General features: G+C 38.3%; 1 protein-coding gene across 1 annotated transcript; it reads right to left on the bottom strand.

Annotated features, from left to right (window-relative positions):
* Positions 1–1,776: 1,776 nt before the first annotated feature.
* Positions 1,777–24,989, bottom strand: NRG4 (neuregulin 4; the record flags this gene model as incomplete). The annotated part of the gene is made up of 4 exons (XM_080626430.1): positions 1,777–1,870; positions 7,012–7,161; positions 15,101–15,194; positions 24,965–24,989. 4 exons carry the CDS (start codon positions 24,987–24,989, stop codon positions 1,777–1,779), a joined length of 363 nt encoding a protein of 120 aa, XP_080482556.1.
* Positions 24,990–25,216: the final 227 nt, after the last annotated feature.

Raw genomic sequence — 25,216 nt, 5'->3', positions numbered from 1 at the left:
CCTTTTAGTGCTTTATGTAACTTAATCTCTGGATCAGGTCCTCTACTTGATTTGGTACCCCCAGTTTCTCCCTTCAGATGCTGAATTATAACTTGGACTCCAACTTCTCTGCCATGAATCCTGTGAAGGTAATGTATTTTCCTGTTTTGTTTTCTAGTAGCTATTATAATACAGATTTCACTTGAGCTTCTTACCTTATACACTGTAACAGCATGTCTTTTCTTCTCTGCCTTGCTGTGATTTTGTTTATATTGATATAAAATACCCACTACAGCATGTAGTAGACACCCTAGGAATAGAAGCTTGTTCAACATTTTCTGTCTACTTATACTTTTATACACCTCCAGACTCTTTATTTCAGACATAAGAAATCTGCATCCTGCATTTTCTCCTCTTTCAGTTCCTGAAGTTTTCTCAATTAATTTTCTCTTCAATACAACCTTAAAAATCCAATATAATGAGCTGCTACGTAATGCGCCATTATGGAAACATTTCTGATTTGTGCTGGTTTCAACTTCCAGTGATAGAAATGAGTTGAAAAGAGAATCGTTCAATTCACATTTTCTGTGCCTCTGGCTAACCAAGCAGTCCTTTTGTGTTGTCAAGGCAGAAAGAGAGATGGACCATGTCATTTGGCCACTCTTTGTCTGAGTAAGGGAATCCTGTAAGGAACCAGAGAGTGGTATATAATATACTGGGATGATCAACAAATGGTTATCTGAATAAAACAAATAAATCTTTAGAGAAGGCAGCACTTGTTCAGCCGGGGCACCTGTCTGGGTAATACTGTGTGATGAGTACAATCCCTGACTTCTAGTATCTGAAATATCAACTGGAAAATTTAAGGTAAGGTTTAAATCTCCCTCAGTAGGGAGAATTTCAGAAGAAAGCAAGACAAAAATAAAACTATCAAAGAAGGTGTCTTGATTAATATTAGGGACATACACCAGACAAAGGGTAAATACTCTGCCTAGAAAACTTCTTTTAACCATTGTCAATCTCTTTTCTTAATATTTTCTTTTTTATTTGAAATCAAATCTTGTGCCAGCAAGCTGGCCAATACACTGGAAGTGATACCTCAGCCTCCTGGTGTCTTACTATTTAAATTAAAGAGAAAGTCAGAATTAGTCACCAGGAGAAAGGTACTTTCCCTCTGCCCTACATCTGGTAAGTGCATCTGAAACAAGCCAAATTCTGGACATGTATCACAAGTATAAACTATTGAATCAAGACCGTCCTCAGCTCCTCTGGGGAAATGCTGTGAAAAAGGACAATCTTATAAAAGAAATCAAAGTATTTCATCATGCTAAAACTGCTCTCATTATCTCATTATCTGTGCAGTGGAAAAAAGATTATTTCGTTCTTCCCATGCAGTAAAGCCCAAAATTATCTCATGCTTCTACCTCTGTGGTGTTGAGAACAGTAACTTGCCATGAAAAATCTCACAAAATGCAAAAATAAATTAGTGATTTCTGTATAATTTTATACACCTTCAAAAATACATAGAAACTTGGGAAATGTAACTCTTTATATCTTAGTTTGTCTTCTCCAACATGTAAGCTTCCTATTTCAGTCTACTTTCTTCTCTCATCTTCCTTGTGACATCATCCTCTACAACTATTGTGTTCTTAGGGTTGCTCTGCATGTTGTTTTCACAGCATTCTTCCACTCTAAAGCTTTACTCTGTTATTATTTCTGAAAAACAAACAAAACACGTGATTTTAATGAAAGAAAACGTCCTGCCCTGCCTTCGTTATGGAGTCCAGTCATTCAACTTTAAATGTACTCACTGATGCAGCCATTACTGCTTGTTGTTTCAACCAGGTTGGCACCATACTGTGAGGAGCTTGTCCTTGGAATGGAAGCTTTCCTGATGGTATGAAACAAGAAAAAAGGTGTCAAGGAGAAAAAAACCCAAACCAAACCACACAGAGTGAAAAAAAGTTATCTAAGAAGAGACCAATGAATTGCATGATGCTTCCATTGGAAAAAGTGGCATGGATCTTCTGCAATTACTTTCAACTAATGCTCAACATTTTTTTAGAAGCACATACTTGAGGTAGAAAAAGAGAGATTAGAGGCAGGAACAGCACTCAGCACTACATGGCTTCTCTCCTGAAGTTCAAGTTCTTGTTTGGTTTCTCAGGTCTTTATTTAAGCAATTAGTAGATATCACCAAAGTGTTTATCATGAACTCTCTTAGCATTTGGAAGTGAAACATGACTAAGGTGTTATTTTCCACACTTCCCTGAGGAGAAACAGATCTTCTAAAGAGAGCTGATCTCTTGCTGTCTCTTTTCTTTTCTTTTAATAGTAATTAGACATCTGCTCTCTAGAGAAGAGTCACGAGTTATCCTCCTTTCTGTCCAGTTTGTGTCCTGTGGTGATATACCTCCTCCACAAAGTCTGTTGTCTTGGACAGCTTAAATGGCTTTATTCCTAGACCCTGTTGTTCTGCTTGGCTGAGTTCCTGTTCATTAATATTACACCTACCTTACAGATGATGTAGCATTTCAACATGGACTTACAATAAGGTATAGAAATGAACTGCAGATTTATTTTAGTTTTCCCTAGGGTTTTCTCTATTCTTCTAGGCTGTGGCATTCAGGTCTCTATAATGTTTTTAAACAAAAGCTAGCTTATGTGAAATCTATGCTAATCAGCTATCTTTCTTATTGTTCTCCCAGGAACTCTTGTACAATGTGTTTCTGGAGAATGAAGGCCAGATGGACCTGCACTGACAGGTGAAATGCTTGTAGCAAAATCTGCCATTTCTTACCATAGTAACAATGTAATAGCAAGGATTTTTGCACACTTTCCTGTTTTCTGCAGGTTAAACTGATAGGCTTTATCAGAGCCACTGCTTGGTGGGGTGTGTGTTTGTTTCAAGATAGAGAGTGGCTGGAGCTGGATTTGCTCTGCCCATACACTCTGCTCTGCTAGCATGTTATGCAGTTCCTGGGCCTAAACACAGCCTAGTCCAGTCCAAGACATTTTTTCAGTATTGAACAGCAAATCACTCTTAGAAAATCAGTTCTGATTTAAAATATATATACATGGATAAATTTTACATTCACAATGTAAATATATGACTATCTTTGTTAAAATGAAAATGTTGGCATGATGCTGTCTTCTAGTGAATGCCAATAGTTAGAAATAGCAATAGTTTTATGTGCTGAGCTTGTAAGGAGGGTGGCAAACAGAGCTGAACATGATTTTTAAAGATTGGGATTCTCCCTTTGACAGAGAAGCAATGTTTATTGCCTATGAAATAACACATTCCTGGAGAAAACATGATGAAGTAACATAGGAAGCTAATGTGCTGAACTGGTTTTCACCTTGATTTTGGGTGACAGTACTGTTCTTATGAATTCCTACAGCATGATATACAATTGTTTTACAAGACTTACCTTTGAGGACATATAAACTCAGTCTTTTCTTTGCAGCAACATTCCTCATCATGTTTTCAGAGAGTAAATTAAAGCTACTCAATTCACTAAATAATTATATTCTCTCAGCCTGAGACTAAGATAGCTCAACAGCAGCCTTTCCCTCAGTGGGTTCCAGTGGGAGGTTTAACCTGAGACTACTGTTTACCTTTTCCAGTTTTAAGCTGCTTTTTTTCATCACCAGTCCACGACCACTTCTGCCTCTCCCCTCCCTCCAGTCTCTGCTATTCCCTTCCCTTAGAGCTTTCGTTCCTTTCCCCTGCCTTTATTTTGTTCTACCTTCCATCATTCTCACTCTCTAGCTGTTTAAAATTCTGGTTCTTCATTATCTTTGATTCTCTCTTCTCCTTGTAGGTTTGCTTTTCCAAACCATACAATCTTGATGAATCCTAGTAAATAATCAAATACAGCATGATATCAGCTTAACAGCAGATTGTTGATGGATTGGAAAAAGGAAATCCTTGGCTGATAAAATATGTGATGACTCAGCTAAATATAAAAGGAGAAATTTTCCACTGTTCACCCAGAGCTTTTTCTATGCAGCCCTTTTCTTTTATGGGTTGCTTTCACTGTTATGTATGATTTGGTTATATAAATGGAGCCATGAAGTCTTTTCTCTCCACCCTTGTATGCTGAATGGGTTTGTTTGTAGGCAGAATTAAATGCACTTGCACAGGCCTGGTCCTGAAATCTGCCCGAAGCAGACTGAGAGGAAGAAAGCTTAGAAGGGAAATACAGGGGGATACAAGTGATGACAGGGACAAGAAAATAGAGCACTGATCTCCTAAACACTAAAAGATTTTTATGTGTAATTTTAGAGATTCCATTTCTGTACCTTAAACTCCAATTAATATCTTTGTTTTTGCATCCCTCCAGATTGCGTTACTGTGTATATTAAAACTACACTAGAATCCTCTGCAGAAAAAGCCACAGAAATGCTTACTAACACACAATGGTGGGGGAGAAACCTCTGCTTTCTGATTCTGGATCAAACATACTTGTTAATAAAGTGTAATAGTGGAAACCTGATAGCGCGATATTTCTCTTAACATTTTAAATTTACTATATTCTTTGAAGAGGGCAAGTCAAGGATGACACAAACTCACAGCTAACCCTTACAAGTCTCAATTCTACCCTCTTCCAGAACTTTATGATTGTGCTAGATCAAATTTTTGGGGAAAAAATATAATAATATTAGTGACAGCTGCTAACAATAATCCTTGTTTATAGAGCTGAAGAGAGAGGAGTAGGCTAAAGCATTCACTTGAGACTCATATGTTGGTCACTTCAGTCAAGAGATAAGGACTTTCACATGTTGAGTGTTTTACAGGTAAGTTCTCTAGCAAAAGATGGTTGTGCTACATCAGCCTCTGAAGCGTAAAGGTAAGACAAAACTTTTAGCCAGTAATTTTTTTTTTTATAGAATAACAGAATGGTTTGGGTTGGAAAGGACCTTAAGATCATCCAGTTCCAACCCCATGCCATGGTCAGGGATGTCTCACACTGGACCAGGTTGCTCAAGGCTCTGTCCACCCTGGCTTTGAACAATGCCAGTGATGGAGTGTTACCACTTCTTTGGGCAGCCTGTGCCAGTGCCTCACCACCCGCATGGTAAAGAACTTCTTCCTTATATCTAACTTGAACTTTCCCTGTCTAAGTTTAAACCTATTACCCTTTGTCCTGTTGCTACAGTCCCTGATGAAGAGTCCCTCTCCAGCATCCTTTGTAGGACCGCTTCAACCTGCTGGCCACATTTCTTTTCTTAGTATAAAGAAGCTGAGCATGGTTTCATGAGATTTCCACAGCTAGTCTGGTACATAAGAGAGGTTCAAGGGCAACTCCGTTAAGACTGAGTCGCTGCCTTTGTGTTTCTAATAAAGAGGCACTACTTCTTGTTCTGCCAGTTAGGTAAAGCTTGAGTAAATTGATTTCCTATGAAGAAGTAGAGTACTTGGCGTTCATCTTCCAACTGTCTCATAAAAGACTTGCACAGGCTTGTCATTGCTGTTATTCTCAGCTTCTGTACTTTGTAATGCAAGGCTCTTTGCCTGTAAAACTCAGTAAATGTGTCTCCAGCCTTCCCCAAAGTTTACTGTATGCAAGAGGAAAGGAATCTTAACAGATTAATCTCCAAAGTCTTTGCTCACTGAAGACTATTTTCCTCTTCTCAGAGACAAGCTTTATTTCTAAAGAAATAGTCTCTGTACCTCTGTGAGACTTGAATATTTTTTTCTTTAGTTAAAGCTGTATTCTATTCTAATAACTTTGTAGTAATCTGCAAGTGTTGTTTAGCAAATTGCTGCCGTGGTGTTCCACAGCTAAGAGAGGATTAATTTAACTAAAATGACTAAGACGGATATCCTCTGCAATGAAGGGTTTTAATACAAACTCTGTTTTATCAAATACTCTCGCTTCTAAATATATTCAGCTATGGGAAAAACTGGCATTCAGTGGGTTTCCATGACAGCAGCTGAGGTAAAACTAGACCAGCTATTCCAAAGGTTGCTCATTGAAAGGCACTGATCAAACAGGTTGATTTAGCAATGTGATTATGGGAGAGCAAAGAACAGAATTGCAAGAACCTCAGGGTATCATAACCTAGGAGAAATGCAGCGTAGGAGAAATGCAGCATAGGAGAAAGAGGAGGTGGCTGCAAGTCTGTGATAGTTAAGAACTACAGGGCCTAGTAAGTTGCCTCATAAAGGCATAAAGACATATTAACAGTGACAAAATGAGCTCCTACAAAAAGTGCTGTACTCAAAAAACAAGAGGGGATGTAGGAGGCTGATTTACATACATGAATGCTGAGAGTAAGTGAAAACAGTAAGATTGTTTGGGTTTGGTATAAGTGTACTTGTATTTGTACAGCATCAATGTTGACTTAATCCCAGGAACCGCTTGTGTGTTTTCATTGAAAGTCCTAATATTCCTAAAATTATACTAAAATCAAAGCTGCATCACTTGCTGTCTAGCACTGATGTTTTCTTGCTACTCAAACATGCATCATCCTGGACAAATGAGTTAGTATTCTGATTTGTTCTAGATGTTAGTTAGTTAATGAACATTTACCTGGGATTATTCTTGAATTTGATATTTTCCTTAGTTTTCCTTTTTAAACCAGAAATTGTAAAGGAATTGGGAGGTAATGGCCCCAGTTGGTTTGGCTGGCAATTCAATGCAGTGGAACAGTTTCTGATCTCAAAGCATTTCAGTAATTTGCTTCTACTTCTCAATCTTTGAACAACATAAGGGTTGACTAATGTTTTGCACTGTTAGCACTAGCTCTAGGCAGACTGAAAATCTCTCAGAAATGGGTGTACTGCATGTCTTTTTTACAAAGCAACTGAAAGTACTAGCTTAGAAAAGACACTGAGAATACTGCAAGCCAGTAAGTAAAATATCACAAGCAACAAGTTGAATCATCCACATTAATTATGCTGAATAACCATACAAACCTTATGGATAATTCATTACATACTTTTACATTCAAATAATTAGTACATGATTACCAGAAGAAATTTGTACTTGATTAAATAGCTTCAGCGCTCTGAAGCACTTTTACCTGCAAAGGAAGTAGAATGCTCCAATTACAAGAACTCCTAGAAGAAGCAGTGAAGCCAAGAAAGCTGCGAACAGGTCACCTTTAGCTTGGGACTTGATGCTGGGCAGCAAAACTTCCTCACAGCGGGCTCCTGTGTAATTCTCAATACACCTGGGAAACCAAGTTTTATTGGGATTAGATGGTAACTTTTCATCTAATATGAAAAGCACAAAGAATTCTTTTGGTCTTAAGGGGGGAGAGAACTTGTTACAGCATAATTCAAGGTCTGTATTTGCTTCACAGTGAGTTTTCTTATGAAATTTCCACCCACCTCTCATTTCTGGAACAAAGGAAATGGGAATGTTGGGCATCAAGTTTACAGTCTGATCTATACTGTGTTTATATCTTAAACCGTATCTTTCTTAATATGTTCATTGGATTAGCAATATGCTTCACAATAGTGTACCTGGCAGTTACATCTGCCTCCTCCACTGGCAAGTTTAATTAATTAAATCCACCTCTTCAGTATTGTGTCATCCCACTGGTTCTCACACAGTGGTCATGCTTTCTTTTCCCTCTTTCATGTAACTTCCTAGCTTTCTTTTGGGGAGAGCTAGTACTGTCAGCTAAATAGATCAAGGAAGTAGGAATTCATTGAGACACAGTACACGTTAAATTGCTGAAGTCGTTTATGCAGTGTAGTAATTCATGCCAGAACATGTTACATGCTTGGTGAATGACCCTGTCTTGGAGAGATGCAGCTGAAAGTCTTCTCTATAATGCTTATGTATTGAGCCTCTGAAAACTTTTTCTGAAGGAGGATTAAAATGAATATGATTTTTTGCCATGGTAAAATGGTATGATATTTTATTAAAAATAAATAAAATTAATGGCTTAGTAATTCAGGTAGAGTCAAAAACAGATAGGTTGAAGTAAAATAATCATAGAATTATTTAGGTTGGAAAAGACTTTTAAGATTATTAAGTCCAACCATTAACCCAGCACTGCCAAGTTCACCACTAAACCATGTCCTTAAGTGCCACATCTTCACGTCTTTTAAATATCTCCAGGGATGGTGACTCAGCCACTTCCCTGGGCAGCCAGTCTTCATTTGTCTTACATTTTGCACTTATTCTTCTATGTTTTCTTAAGGAATTTATAGCATTACAGAAAACGGGAAGCATTTCATTCAATAACTACATTCTCCATATATCCTTTGTGTATGTAAATTTGCTTCTCTCTATTTGTATTGCTAAAGATCTTGCTCTTTCTTGCTATTTCTGGCACTGAAGTCATAATAATCAGTGACATAAGCAATTGCATTGGCAGCTGCAAGGTATAATTTCAGATGAGGGATAAGAAGGTGGAGTGGGGAGGAACTGCCAAAAAAGAAGAAAGATGTCTAGCATATCTAAATAAGAGAAAGGCATCACTGTGATCATACCAACATGGATGCTTGATGTGACTCCCAGCATTGCTTCCAGTACATTGACCACTATCTCAGTACTACTGGTCTAAACTATTGCATGGAGAATTACTACCATTTCTTTTTGGAAATAAAATGGAAGATTTAGACACTAGGAAAAAAAGAGGTTATTATCATCATATATCAAAGCTGTGCAAGTGATCAAACAGCCATCATTTGCTAAGGATGATGTGAGACTTTTCAAAGTTACTATATTTGACTGCTGGGAGAAGGAAGGGTAGGCAGACTGCTCTGATTGCTGGAGATAATGTTCCAGATATTTACTGTAGGTATAGTGGCATTTCAGTGGCCTATTTCTGAAATACCGTGGAATACTTTAAGAACAGAAGTGTAGTTTGAGTGGGGCATTGTTCTCTGGCAAGCAAGAGAGAAATGCTTTGGAGAGCTGAATAGGATAACAGGGACAGAAAATGGAATATAAAATTCATAGAAGTATTCTTGAATACCAATGAAAACTGGAGAATAATGCAAGTCTAAAATGATACAGGAAGAAAAAATAAATAGGTTTTGGCATCAGATTAAGGCTTATGGAAAAGTTCTAGAGAATGAGTGTAAAGGGTAAGTCAGTAGCCTAAAGAGAAAACTGAAGCAAGAAGAAGAAAAGGCAGTCCTCCTGGCTGGAAAGAGTTGCATATAGGATTAGGTAGAAGGTCAGGCTTAGAGAACTATTGCGATATGTGAGCTGGCATGAGCAGTGTATGGAAGCTATATTCATGTCCTGGTAAAGACCATAGGAAAAATTGGGAATGTGATGACAGTGTAGCAAAAAAGGTCACTGAGATTGTAGCCGCTTTCTACTAAACAGAAAACAGAACCTAGATGTTTAAGATAGTCACAAGTCTTTGAGAGGGAAAGCCACAAGGCCTAAGACTGTAAGAGGGAAACCATAGCCAGTATGAATCCAAGGTTATAGCAAACAGGAAAAGACCCACACTAAAAAAGAACATAAAAAACTTAAATGTCTTGAGTGCTGAACATATTTATTCTTCCCGGATGTAATGAAAAGGAGTTTTAGAACCATGTTTTCCGTGACATGCCAGTCCAATAGTATCTGACTGTGTGCAATGGATTAGGGATTACAAAGCTTCCCAGCTACTTTCTTTAGGCTGACCTGTTGACATGTTTGCTGACAGTGATTCCATGCTATGTAGAAAATATTTTCATGTAACCTGAAAGTGATGGAGGTTTGCATAGAAATGGGAAAATTGAAACGAGGTGTCTCTTGGTAACATTTAAACAAAATTGTAGCTAATATGACCACACCAACAGGCTCTGCTCTGGGCATTTCTGAAAATCCAGATGTTCAGATATTTGTTACTAAGTCATTAATGTACAAACAGGGGAAGTACTGTGTTCAATGTAGAAGCAGCTGATGTACTAAGACAAGTGAAAAAGGGAAAGGTTTCTACTGTAAGTCCTTTCCTAAAACTTTCCCACCGGGGGAAAAAAACTAAGAGTTCAAAAGTTAGCAGTGGAACTCATCCTGTTGGATTAGCAGAGCTCTAATAATTTTGGTGGAGTTACATTCACAGTGACTGTAAGCAAGACAGAAAAGCAGTCTCTAACAAGCAGTTGGGCTGTGAACATAATCCAGACTGATGGTATCTATACAGTGTCTCATAGAGGCAGTCAGTCTTACTATACACAGCCTTAAAAGTCAATAGCAACTCATAGTCTATCTTGTTTAGAATGGATGCCAGAAAGCAGAGCACAAGTTAACCATGACACACTTGTAGTTGTTGTGCTTCTGCACTTGAATGCATGAGTGCAAAAACCAGAAGCCTGCTTCTAGGCTATAGTAAGGGGGAGTTGTGCTAATTTGAATCATCTGGCCACTAGGCCAGGTATTGCACAACATCTGCATGTTCTTAGCCTCCTGTTTCAGCACATGCTGTCTGTTGGCTTTAAAAGGAACTATGCAGCATTCCGAAGTTGATTTCTAAAATGGAATAAAGGTCTTTCCTCCTCGAAGAAATTTCAATTTATTGTTCAATCAGATTTGAAAGACAGCAGCCTCCAATGTTTGAGGTAAAGCTGTGAGACTAGAAACTCCCATTTTCAGATAGCATCCAGATTTCTGCTTTCCTAAGTGCCTGCACACACCCACCTCTTGTCAGATGAGATGAGCCAGCCTTAACTGTTGTATACAAAAGTACGATATTGGCTGTGCTGGAGGCAACACACTAACATAATACACCTAAAGAAATCCACAGAATCTTTCAACATAGGTTATTAATCAAAATTACCCTTATCAGCATCAATGCAAGGTAGAAAGAAATAGACTGCATTGGATAAGGTATCAGGGGATGACCAGTGGATCTGCAATTATATTGATCCTTTACAATCTGATCAGTAATTAATATGTAAGTATAATAGCCTTCCAATAACACAAGGCATTACTGCTGTCTCATTTGCAGATGCAATTCATGAAACAGTGCAAGTGTCTGTCTTTCTCTTGCAGGTAAGAAGGTTTCTTTCTCTTGCAGACTCTAAAGTGGGTGTCATAAGCGAGTACCTGACAGACTTGAAACATGGAAGTAGGATTTGAGTCAAATGTGTGCGCAGACTCCCATTGCTTAAGACTGTACTTATGAGAGTCTTGATTTTAGTTTTCATTTAGTCTTCCTTCAGTCAGGAAAAACCTGGCTGCTTTTTGGTATAAAAATTATTTGCCTGTAAATATAAAGCTCTAAGCAGAAGAAGACAGCTGAAAAATTATCTGCTTGTCAAAGCAACTCAGATTACATGGCTGAGAGCTTCAAAATCATCATAATCTTCCATCTGTAGCAGGGTCCTAAAAATCATCCTATTCCATCATTATAAGGGCATCATGTATGTACTTGCTATCTTTTTCATAGCAAGTATGAAAAAGAATTTAAAGCCAAAGTAAATAAGCAATGGCAAAGTAAATTGGAAGCCGTAAACACCCTTTGAAAAAGTTTTCTGTTCAGAGGAGTTTCAAAACTGTTACTCTGAAGCTGTATTCATATACATAAGGAGTTAAACAGAAATGCTACTAATTGAGAGAAGTTGAAAGAATGGGTTTCTTTCCCCTAGAACTGCCTTAGCTATGAGTTTATATGGCAAGCTTTAGTGTATCTGGCAGTGATATTAATTCTGATCATTAATATTTTTCAAACATGTAATGTTCCATTTTATATTTTATGTCCCATTAAAGATAGATCTTAATAGTGGCTTTTTTTGGCTGTACTTTTGGTGTGTATTCTAACTGTCATTCCTACCTTTTAAGCTAAAAGCAAAACTGAAAAGTACTGATTGGGCGCTTTGTTTTCAGAAGAGCCTGGGGTATGTGAAAGTGTAGTTTGGGAGGCAGAGAAAGAAGAAAATCCTAGATGAGTGGGAAGCCCTTCACTGGCAGCTTGCAGTGGGTATATTCTGAAGGCTGACACTGCAGCAGGTGTGTCATCTGTGGGGATGTTTGAAAAGGGAATGAAGGACCCATCTCAGAGAAAGAGCCTGACAAGGATGGGGTATACAGAAAGTGATGGAAAGAATTTGTACGAGATTTATTGGATTAGTATAAGAAAGGTAGAGAAGAGATTTGATTGGGGTAGAAGCGAAGGAAGGGGAAAGCAGAGATAGCCCTTAACTGTACACTGGAATTCCAGGGAGATTTCCAAAGTGCCTCTATCTCTTGCAGTACTGAGCCTGAATGCACTGCCTTCTGCAGAGTATGATCCTGTCCTCAAAAGGAGAGCGTTCACTATGAAGTTCTATGTGTACTGCCCTCAGGAGCAGAGGAACTGTGCGTGGCCTTGTATCATCTGTATTTGTCTGAAATAAAGAGGGCTGTCAGAAATCAGCTGTTTGAAGACAAAATGGAAGTACCAAAGCTTCCCCTCAGAGAACAAAATCTTTGCTTAATTCTGCACTGCATTAATTAATGGGACAGCTGTGCATTGGGTGCTGAGGCAAACAGCTTTCAGCTTCGTGTATTATGATACACCTGAGGCAGCTGCTCTTCCATCCTTCTCTATTCTGCTGTGTATCTGTTTAGTACATTTGAGCATTGCTGGGTTTGAAGTGCACCTTGTTCATGGTGACAGGTGTGTTTTCTGCTGTTGAGAGCACGAACTCGGTGTTAGGGAAGGGATGAGGGAAGATGGCAGCTGAGCAGCTTCATGTTCTAACACACATCAGCTCTATTTAAAATCTGCTGATGTTGCACAGGGTAGGGTGGGTCAGCTAATGCTTTATTTCTGTTAAATTTCTGCATTGTGCATATATTCATTTCTGAGTGGTAAAAGCAACTGAAACTCCAAAAGTAAGCAGTGCCTCTTGATTTGTTACCATGCTACAAAACGCAGATTCCTGAGGAATGATGCAATTTTGGTTGTTACATTGTGAAATTACTTGCAATGATGTCACATCAAGTAATCTGGGCTAACTGCGTTTAGCACAACCCATTTGTGTAAATAAGCAGCATGTCAAGGTAAATGTGTTTTAAGGTATTTTTACAGTTTGTTAGTCTGTTCTTGCTCCATTCCCCCCATTAATCGATGCTGTACTAATGACCATTCAGCCTTTGATTCCAAAAGTGACCCAGTTTTTCCATTGGTGGGAAATGAGCATCTGAGAACACTTGAAAGCTTTAGGGGGAATTTGGCAGAAGCCTGCATCAAGGAAACTTTACACAACCTCAGGATGATGCCAGCCTTGAAGTTCCAAAGCACCAAATATTTTTCTGAATTCTGCTGAATAGGGATGCATTTTTTCTGTTGTTTCTATTCACATCACTGCTGATTACCAAGATATCTGTGTGTAAACAAAACCTTTCTCATCTATAATTAGCCTTCTCTGACTGATTAAGGAACATGCTTAGAATGAGGACATGCTTAAATAGAATGCTGCTATTTAAACCCATATAACTTCAGAATTAACCACTAGATACAGAAGAAAAATACTTGGCAATTTAAATGCAGTAAGATTGCCTGAGTATAACAGAAGTGCTCTGAGGATGTTGCTTTTCTGCTTCAGCAGATTATAAAATTCTCTGGTACCTGAATTACAAATTTCTTCATTTGTAGCCCTTTTAAAGTGGAAATTATCCATGGTGACTAGCTTGTGCTCCTGAAGAATGTATTGTTCTGAGTATTTGTTACCTCACATTTACAGTCGCTGCATCAAATACACCTTCCTCATAACACTGTCTAGCAACGGTTGAGGGGGTGCTTTGAAATTGTGTAACTGATGCTCTTTAGTCTAACCATTGTGTTTTTCATCTAAGTATGTTAATGTTGTAATATGGGATTCCTTCTAGGAAAAAGAACATGCAAATTTCAACATGTTTTACTTTTTGTGGGAATAGCATTCATTTTATATTGCATAAGCTTGCAAGGTTTAGCAGTTAGAATAAGTCATCATCATCATACAGCACTTCCGAGCTTTACCCTCACTTCTGGATCTGATTCACTGTGTGACATTGGACAATATGCCTAATGACAGTGGTGCACTGTGTGTATCTTTCACTGAGCGTTTACCACAAAATTGCCTCTTCTCTCTCATTTACCAGATGAGTTTACAGGCTTGAGTTTAAATGTCTACATTGAACTGTCCTAAACAAAAGAAAGAAATACTTTAAAATTAGGCATCTTAGAAAAGATTTTTGTTTCCTCCTTCAACTGTTTGATTCAATTATCATTAGTTATAGCTCAAGACTGAAGAGGGAGCAGAAGTTACCACGGAAGAAAAAAAGGTAATATCCTTAGTGTATGTAGTACATGTCTGAATGCCTGTTGTTATGTTAAGTAAACCCATTAAATTAACCATAATTTGTTCTGAGGAATGGTAACTCAGAATTAGGAAATGCAGAACCATGAAAAATTACAAGTTGATTTAGCATCTTCTTATGTCTTGGTAAATGAGAAAATAAAAGGATAGGGCTGTATTTGTGCAGGAAATGTATTCACATGCAAAATAGGAAGTGCTTCTTTTCCAGTGGGCTACATGGGTTCAAAAAGACTGGTCCCATAAATGAATGGTATAAGAAATGTCTATATTTGCTGCCTTGATGTTTCTTTACCAAGTGGTCTTTGGCTGTCACTGTAAAGCTGCCCTCTGAGTATTTCAGTGAGATTCAGAGAACACAGGAAGTCTTGAATAACATTCTTTTTACCCCCCTTGAAAGATAATATTCCTTTTTGTGCCTCTTCATTTTGTTCAGGTCAAGCCATTTTATGTTACAAGAATTTCTGCAATGTAATTCATCTGAAAAAAAACCAGGGAACATACTTTGCCTTTCTGAATGCCTTTCCTACAATCTATCCTCCGAGAAGCAAAGGGTATTTTGTTCTTTTCTGCATTATAATGAGAGGAGGAAATATGGCTCTAAATATAGAGAGCATATGAATGCATACGTAACTGAGTATTGTTGCACCTGTCAAACAAATATACACCAAGTATACACATTTATTGTTCTCATATTCTCATGTCTCTGCAAACTAGATAAGTAATCTGAGCTTGAATTATGGAACAGCCATAGCTAATAGGTATTTTCTTTTATATAATGTTTTAACCATAATTCCTTAGAGAAGCAAACTGGAGAAAGAGTCTTTGGACAGCTACTGGCCAATACTTAAACACACATACTTTAGTTTCACTGACCTGCAGAATGGACTGGGTACAGTAGGAATCATATAACAAATCCCTCCATTTAGACAAAAAGCTCCATAACTGGTGCCACAGAGTTCTTCATGATCTTAAAAATAAAACCAAAACAAACACAGAGAAAAATGGAGACTTCCATTATTTTAATCAGTGAAAGGAGATCTTAATTGGACTTTTAGGGAGGGAGGGTGGCTTCCTTAAAAAGATACAAGAAACCCTCACTCAAACACACCACCTCCCCCAGAAAAACAAAACAACCCCCCAGAAAACCCACCACACACAAACAAAACAACCCTATGAGCAAATAATGTATCAGTCTTGCCTTCCAGGCCAGCTACATATAACACTCCCTATCTTGCAGAATTGTTTCGTGTAATGATATGCAAAAAGGCCATAAATTTATCAGTATATCAGACGTGAAGCACCTAAATTTTATTAATGCATGCAAAATTTCTCTTGCTATGGGAGGAACTTCTGGGTTCTCTGTTACTTCTTTCGGCTTTCATGACCACAAACTGTATTGAGTACAGTGATTCACATGATGACCTGTAGGAAGTCAGGTTTGTCCTGTTCCAGTGGCACAAACTAGCTTAACTAGCTTCTGGGAGAGAATCAGTTGGTACAGATAAACCCAGAAGAGTCTCAGGTGTGGACCAGGACACTCTGAGCGTGCTTCAGGCTGTGTTAAGAGCTGAATCATAGCACAGTAGGACACCAGCAGGTTTTCCCACCCCAGTTTTTCACAACCAGTGGAGGAGCTAGCCTATGAAGTGTCACTTACATAGAAAACTGCCTGTTACAGTGTCATTTCCACAGATCTCAAGAAGGCTTTTACCTACCTCAGTAAACTTATTGTATGAATTGTTGGTGTGTTGAACACAATTGGGCATTCTAATAACACCCCAAATACAGGATACTACTGTTGGCACTTGTAGCAGCAGTTGTCCATTTTGTGCTTAAAAATAATACTTAACTGTAAATTTGGATTTATTTATGATACTTTTAATGCATCAGTAACTCACTTTTTATATATGCATATATATTTTTATATATTTCTTCAATCTTAGGAAACCACAATATCTCAATCAAAACAAAACCAGAGCAGTCTTCTGACATCACAAGTATGAGAATCATGTGCTACCTCACACTTCAGGTGTTGGTTTTGCTATTATTTCTCCCAGAAGTTGTGAAAATAAGAATTCTGCTGTCTCACTATTTATGTATAGCGGGCACATTCTGTACAAGGTAGAGTGTTGTTTAAGAGGAAAAAAGATTTTAGTTTTCTTATTTTTCCTTCAGGAAGAAGAATTAGGGTTCATTCCCCCTCCTGTATTCGTGAAGAAAAAAGTGAGGAGTGTGGCCATAAAGCATGTTACCCTGGAGGGAGCTTTTACAGCTTTGTATAAAGAACAAACCTGACTTTCCTAAGAGTGGCAGAAAAGCTTAGCTACTTCTAACCCTGTGCAACAAGACCATCACACATCCTGCTGTCCTCTAGACCATCTCTAGTAATTCCATTCTCCTGGCTTTTTATATATTCTTCCATTTGTATGAGGGCATATTTGACATAGAAGGGTGAGTTACCTTACATCGTTTTGTCCTTAACCCTTACATAATTTTAAGATGAAGGCAGTTACACCACAGAGCTCAACAGGAATTCAGTTTCATGGTCATGTCATCAAAGTGCTAGCACCCACATGATAGCTGGACCTCTTTGCATGTGTGTAGATAAATTAATGAGTTGAAGGGGGGGGGGGAGGTAAGGCTGGAAAGACCAGGCTGGATGGGGCTTTGAGCAACTTAGTCTACTGGAAGGTATCCCTGTCCATGGCAGGGGATTGAAACTGGATGAGCTTTAAGGTCCCTTCCAACACAAACTGTTCTATGAATCATGTTTGAATTCCTGTTCATGTTTGACCTTGTTACGTTGGCTCAGAATGTGGCACAACAGAAATGTCTGTTCTGCTGTACCCTGTTAGAAGGTAAATGAAAATTAATTTTAACTCTGACGCTTTCTGTGCTTGTCTACGGGCAATTAATTTACTGCAAGGTCACTATCAAAAGACTTTTTATCTTATTTTGCATGCATAACAGTATAACTACAATAGGAATAAAACGGTAATAGAAAAAAGCAAGAAGGATTTTAAACAAGAACTGTGTTTTATTTTAGCCTATTCAAACCTAACAGTGGAACTTCTGTGACAGTGTAATGCAACTGAAGGCTACATCTTTCCTTAAATGAAGGAACTTTGACCTCCTCTAAACTCTTTTAAGCATCTGAGGGAGTTAAGTGTTGTTGAAGTTCTACCAGGTGGAAAAGTGAGTTGATGGAAGGTAGGCAACACAGAAAGTCCTTTTAGACAGCTCGTGGAAAGCCTTCAGAGAAATTCTCATGACAATTAATGAGAACTTGTTAACCTCCTTAAAATCCTGCCTTGTAGTTCTATTTCTTCATCTTTATGCAGAAATAGGCCTGTCTCAGTTTGGCATAGTGGTGTAGGACTGAAGAAAACTAAATGCCTCAAGTAATTCAGGACCCAGAACATTTGGGAGAATGATTCTCTCACTGTTCTGCTGTGAGCTGTGTGTTAAGGACCAGCCCTGCAGCCCAACCAGACGTTTCTGTCCTGGCAAAATACCTCAGGCACTGTGTCTTAGGCCTGTTAGAGAAAAGTGAGAGGAGTGGAGAGAGAGAACAAAAAGTGCCTAGGAAGCCTTCAAAACCCTTCTGATTGTAATTGCAGACAATTTCTCTACAGGCTATTTCTTTCTAGAGCTAGACTTCTTTCCAGTGCTAAGGGAAAAATTGTAACCCTAATTTTGCCAGTAATGAGATATTTGAAGAATTGTCTGTGTAGATCAGGTGCCCCATTTTCCATTCAGTTGTGCTTTTCATTAGTTCTATTTTGTGTATTGATACTTTGTTACTACTTATTGAAAATATCTGTATAAAATAGATGAGAGAAATATGAAAGAGAATAAAAGAAAATTGGGGATGCTCTAACAATAACAGAAAATGTTAATTACTGGTAGTAGTGGGTTTTGATACAATAAAAAATATAAATTACTGTATCCATACCCATTTTACTGAAATGTAGTAGTCTGGATCAGATTTGAAAGCTACAGCTCTATTTATAGAAGGAAAGCATGAAAGCAACAGTTTTCCCTTTGAATTTACAGTCAGTGATACAGAAGAGTACACTGGAGAATCAAAAGGGCTCACTGAGTACAAGCCAAAACCCAGTTACATGAATGTCAGTGAATGTGTTAAGATTCTTTATTAGGTAAGACAATACATTATATTAACCTAAAAATGCAAATTGTATGCTTTGAGGGTGAACTGTGCACTACATTCAGGCTACCTAATCAAGATAGAAATGTTTTAATAAGTCAAGTGACTATGGGCAATTACACAAAAAACTAAAAAAGGTTTAGCTTTTCAATTAATACAACTGTAGACACTTTATCAACTCTATATATTCTACGTAATGTGTATGTATGCATTTTCATATGTCCTTCTGTGTGAGAGATAAAATAATGAGAAGCAGGGCACCAAAGTTACTTTGCAAAAAGGTAGGGGTTTGGTGGGAGGAGAAGTGAAGAAGAATGAAACAAGATTGTTCTTCCTAACACTAGACTGTGAATACTTAAAACTAGCAGAGGTTAACACCAGCCTCTAAATACACTGAGTCTCAATTATTCTTTTGAGCACTGCTCGAAAACCTGTCCCTAAACTATCTTGTCTGTTTGCGTTTAAACTTTTGTAACCCGACTGTCCTATCTATTAAAAAGAAAGACAAATAAAGGCTCAATACCACCTTAACCCCCAAAGAACCAAGCCAGCCTTGGTAATCCACGTGTTGACTCAGCTGTCTTGCCTAGTCCAGAGGCTACAGACTGTCTAATCCTGAAGTCTGCTACTTTCCAAAAGGGAAGGGGGAGAAGTGGGAAATGTTGACAGAAGATAGAGGAGCTGGCGCATGCTTCCTCACTTATAAGCAACTTTGGACTATGTGCTCCTCAATCATGAATAGTAGCATTGATCAAAGCAAACACCTTGCAGAATTTGTACCACTGACTAGTGAACTCTGGTTTGCTGATTAGTAAGTGATGACAGCACTACACAGCAGTTGTGACAATCCCAATGGCAGCTGTCAAAATCACTGCAGTTTTAAAGAGTTCTAATTATATCTGTGTACACATCCAAGTGAAGGCTTGGAGGAAATTACCTGTTCGCATATTATTCCGACAACAATTTTTGTTCTTGGTCAGAGGCTATTCTTCTAAAACGGCACCTAAAGACAAACATGTACATTTAGGACGTCATTTTTAACCCAAGTGACTTTTTTTTGATGAAATAGCTATTGGAATGCAGCGTTGCTGCTGAGACATTTGTTGTACTTTGACAGTAATATACTGTTATATGTAAGTTCCATTAATTCACAGTTAATGGCAAACTTTCAAGTCTACTGTTAAGTTCAGTGAACTCCTAAGGGCACTACCACAGAGGAACACCCAAGTCACACTAAAGCATGTGTAAAAAATGAGTACTTCTTTTCAAACTGCCATGCTTATTCAGAATTGTGATACCTGATGCTTTTAGGCAATCTAAATTATTGTTTCTGGCTGGCTAATTAGATGACATTTGTACCTTGAAAGACAGTGCATGCAATTGAATCAGTCCTTAGGCTGGTGATTATTCAATCAGGTAAGAACTTGGTGGTGAAATTCCTGCTTTTCAAAAACAAGAACTTCTCCGTTTGTAATTTCTTGGAGAGAATGTGTGTGTTTCACTTGAGTTGTTTCTCATGTCCTGATTTCAGGTGAAAGTAGTAATATAGGCCCTGAATTTAGCAGAACTCAGCAAGGTCAAGACTTGTACAATTATTTTAAAGTATGGAATAGAATCTCGCTGCCTGGGCAGAAAGCAGTCTTCACTTGACATTGCTAACAAGAAACTTATTCTATAGATATCTCATAACCATCTAACATTGCTATATTCTGATTTCTTGAAAAGTATGGTCAAGGTTTAGCATACCAACTAGGTTACTGAACAAGTCTAATGTGACAGATCTTATTTTTTAAATGTTTGCTCTTTTTTTTTCTTAATTATACTTTAAGGTGTACATAGGGTAAATGTTTAAGCAAACTGTCCTATACTGGAAGAAAGATTTTTTTTTTTCCATTAAATGATCAAATAAATCATCAACTGTATGAGAAATAATAGTCTGTACTTTAGCTTTTAATAATAGAAAGGCAACTTTCTGAGGAGAGGCCCATTGCAAAAGGTATGATGCATTTGTACTTACTGTATAAGCAGACAGTTCTGTTTTTCATGGGACCTCACATGGCTTCTCTAGCTCTTTTAAGTGTCCTGTCCATACAAGAAAGCCTGAAATGGCAGTTCCCTGTGACACAGGGCTGTAACAGCAGGATCCCCACCCAGAGGCTGTCCTCTTGGGCTGTCTCACAGATACACGACTTTGCTTGCTCTGTGTACACAACCAAGTACGGTTAATGTACCATGTGGCACAGAGGAACACCAACGTGATTCACTTCAGAACTCAAATCCTGTTTTCCAAAGGAATCGGTCATCCTGGAAGTGGTTATTTTTAGCAGCCAAAAGCTGAATTTTCTCTATGTGCTTCTAAAAAGTCTCCAAGTTTACATATAGTGCAATATGGGTGAGGTTACAACAAAGACAAACATACACGCAGAGGCCAAATCCAGCATAGGGTAACATCCTGTTATGCTCACAAATCACTTGCAAATTTTTCTAAGGTTACCAGTGCTATGATTTATTGCTGAATTCAAAGCATTCACACACTGTAGCATGTAAAAATTGCATCATAAAAGTATGCAACAGTCAAAAATCTAATGTAAATTTGTCCTTTATTGGAGCAAGCAGTCCTTTTTCGTTTACTTTCCCTTTTGTCAGAATGTTTCACAAAACTGTGTAATATCCAGTAGCTCTCATAACAGAAAATACAAATAAGAAGTATAACCTGTATTTCAGACTAGCTCTTTTACTGGATTTAATTAGGACATGGGTCCTTGAACAGACAAAGTAACTTGATTTTGCTACTGCAAAAAGAAGATCTCCCTTCTCCTTTCCTTATTGTCAGTACACATCTCCACCATCTGCCTGGTGCTCCTACTGGTGTAAGTTGAACTTTTTCAGGAGATGATTAAATCCAACTATCCAGCAGAAAATTCCTTAGAGAAAGCTGACGGTTTTCTTCTACATCGGTGTGTTATATGGATGTGCTGTATGCACCTTATCAGCTGTTTGGACTAGGACTAATTGTTACATGTACTCCAAATTGCTTAGAAGCTGAACTGAACAAGGTGGTTTGAAGCAGGCTATGAGAGTTCTAATTGTTAATTTTCAAACATTCTTGTTTGTTTCCTCCTTTTATTCAGGGAAATGGGGGGTGGTGACGGAAGGGGGTGAAAATACTTCCTAAACAATCCAAGAGGATGTGTGTGCCTACGTAAAATTCTGCTCATTAAGTTCTGACAATCTGGGTCTGAAGATCACTTTCAGAAGAGATGTTGCTGACAGCATAGATAGTTGTGGCTTTTTTTTTTTTGGGGGGGGGGGTCAGAATGAAAAGTAAATCATTGGGGAGTCATGTATTTATAAGTAAAGGTTTTCCTCTGGGGTGTTTGCACTCTGAGCAGAAGTTCAAGTATGTATCAGTGTCCTAAAAAGAATAAATTGGACTCTTCATATCATTAGAGAAGGAAGATGATAGATTGTAAAGAAAATTAAATGCTATAGCAGAAATTGTTGCTAAACATGATTCTAACTTGCTTACATCTGTCTGTGTGCTGAACTGGTACTAGAAACACAAGGGATCATTTGTGCAGCTCCCTAACACTTTACAATCTCAGTGTCTTGTAAAATATTGTCTGTACCCTATGCTTGCAGAAACTAAGAGTCCAATTCTATGAATGCCCTTCATTGTTTAACTTGGATGAAACTTGGGAGTTTGGGAAAGTTTACATTAGTATTTTAATCTGAAAGTCATAATATAGCCTATTTTGTTCTGTGCTGGCTTGTTGAAAAAATTCAGATCAGTTCTACCCTTCTCCCCATATCATTGTCATCTAAATTGATCTCAATAATAACAGTACATTGTTTGAAGGATTACAGTTTGCACACTGAACTGTCACCTGTGAGTACTGATCCATACTAATATTATTATTCCAGCCTCTTCAATCACATGAAAGTCCCAGACATCTTTATTTTCATAGTCAAGGGTTTCAGTTCAGGAAAGGATTTACATTGCATGGTTAGAGTTGCCATATCGTAAATTACTAAATTAAAGCATGTTCACCTACTTTGTTGAATGAAGTGTAAACTCTGTGTGTATACGTGTGTCACACTGAATGCTACAAATACTGGCTTACTATTCTGTAGCAGAGAACCCACAGGTAAGTGAGCCACACAAGGAAAATCCACACATCCTCATGCTTCGTGAGCACTAAAACACTATGGGAAAGAATACACTGGGGGGGGGGGGGGGGAGCTGCTAGTGGATTTCTGGGCAAATTGAGCATTTAGACACAAAACTGAAATGGGTTCATCTTTTCAGCAGAAATACATGCTAAAATCTGGCCATATTGGAGGCTGCCTGGAAACAAATCTGTTGAAGTCACTAGATTTGTCTTTAAACGAACCTGTGTTCTTTACTCCCCAAATACTTAAAACAGAATTGTTATTGCCACTTATTTTCATGTGTTTTTAATGCCTGACTATTCTAAGCATCTATGAGATGCAGTATCCCCAAAAGATGATAACTGGAACTCTTCATAAGCACATGCAGATAAAAAGAAAGCACTGAATAATGATTTGGGGTTTGGTTTATGGTTCTTTGCTATTCAAAGCTCCTTAAAATTAATCTCTGTATAAATTCTCCCCCAAATTAAGGATCATTTCAGTCACATTGCTATTTCAAATATACATTGTTTGTTCATTTAGATTAGGTTGCACCTTACAGCTGTCTGCAAGGATGGATGGGATTTTACTGCATTATACAGTCTTCTGTTAAAATCCAAAAGAGGTAAAATCGCATTCTCCCCCAATAGTGAGCTCAGATATTTATGTCATGAAAATGATGAAGAGGAAAACTTCATTGTTTTTGCACTGTCTGCTTAGTAGATGAATTAAATACAAATTTCCTTCTAAGACATGTCCTTGATACCTCCTAAGCAGTTAATGGTCTATACCTTCTGTTTTTTCCCAGAGTGAGGAACTGTCCTGCAGTCTTGTTACAAGGAGTCTGATTATTTTCTTATCTAGATGATAACTTCTAATATCCTTACCGTTACCTCACAACTGATTTTAGCACAGAAAATTATCAGACGTCAGAAAAAAAATCCATCAAACTGCCTGAAACAAATGGAGATCTCAATAAGGAAGAATTTGAGATGAGACACTGCACCAAATTTGTACAAGGACAACATGCTACTCAAATTTACACACTGGAAATGTCTGTCAAGATGGGATGGCCAGAATGTGAACTCTGATAAAAGGCAGCAGTGGAAGCAGAAGCCAAGTCACAAGTCTCAACGTGTTTGTGACTGACAGGTAAAGTTTTAGAATACAGTTGTTCAAAATTCTTTCCATTACAGTTTTCAGAAATGACAACAAATCACTGAGACCTCTTGTCTTAGGAGTGCCTACAGCAGAAATCTAGGTTTACATTTTGATTTGATCCACTGACGCATGTCTAGGAGTAATTATGTACTAGAACAGCTTGCAAAAGTGTCACAATGTTGAAATCACCGTTTGTGATATTACAGTAGATTTAAGGGAAACCTTTCCATCTCAGGTTTTGTAAGTAGTTGCAACCAACTGTAAATTCTCACCTGAAACTCTCATTTTAATATATGAGATTTTCATACAGAAGCTGGCAAAGCTACGTTTCAGTTGAGGCTTTTGTCCAGTGTAACTACTATATCATAGAATAATTAGGGTTGTAAAGGACCTTAAGATCATCTAGTTCCAGCCCCCCTGCCATGGGCAGGGACACCTCCCACTAAACCATGTCACCCAAGGCTTTGTTGAACCTGGCCAATTTTGAGATAGAGATTCCAGTCTCAAGCTTGTGTATGCTTACGTGGGAGAATTAGTAAATTTTAGAAGATATTTGTGTTAAGAAAATTGCTATCAAGCTTGGGGAAAAAAAACCAACCCAAACCACCCACAGCACTATTCTTTCATTGCTGTGCTTACTGATTTCTTCTGTGGCACTTTTGGTTCCAAGTTTCATCCCTAAACTATCAAGTGAAATGTAATACAACTTGAAAGTTCTCACTGTGGGTTCTCACTGTATCTACCACTGAGCTGTCAGTAACTTTTGCTCACAGCTCAGTGGCAGATACAGTGTCCATCAACGCCAGCTCTCAAATGTCAGTAATTTCAGAGCTAAAAAATCAGAACTCGAAAATCTCTATTTCAAACTGGCAAACAGGGGGACAGTACAGCACAAGCACTAATAAAATAGGCCAATAGTCTTAAATAATTTTGAGATACTAAAGATATATTTATCATTAGAGTTTAGGTATTTACTTTTACGTGGTAAAGCAAATGTAACCAGTCATCATAATGCAGACTTTGATTTTGTAACACTGAGCTTCCAGCAGGCAGTGATAACCGATTGCTGCCAGTGCCAGCTGTTCCACAGCAGCTCGGCATATGGGAGGGAACTGATAAAACTGGAATTGCAATCTCTAGGGTTTATTTTGTCCCTTTAAAGCACGTTCTTAAACCTTGGGGTTTTGGGGGTTTGGATTTGGTTTCCGTTCTTTCTTCTCCTTCCTTTTTTTGCATTTAATTTCGCACTGAGTTACCTTGTTCTGTTAACTGCCGTCTCATCGCAGCAGCAGGGTGCCCCGCGCTGTGCTGGTGTGACCCGACTCAGGCGCGCACAGGGCAAGCTGCGGGCTCATCGTGGTCGCTATAATCTGCGTACAGTGATTCTGCCTCTGCTCTCCGCGCTTGCTTATGTAACGCTGGGCTCCACACAAACCAGACACAGCCCCGCTGTAACGATCCCGTTGTGTCCGAGCCCCACGGGCACAACTGGGGCTCACGGGGCCCAT

Source organism: Psittacula echo, assembly GCF_963264785.1.
Source record: "Psittacula echo genome assembly, chromosome: 10".
Classification (NCBI taxonomy): domain Eukaryota; kingdom Metazoa; phylum Chordata; class Aves; order Psittaciformes; family Psittacidae; genus Psittacula; species Psittacula echo.
The sequence above is the reverse complement of the archived record's forward strand: the minus strand, read 5'-3'. Positions and strand labels throughout refer to the sequence as shown.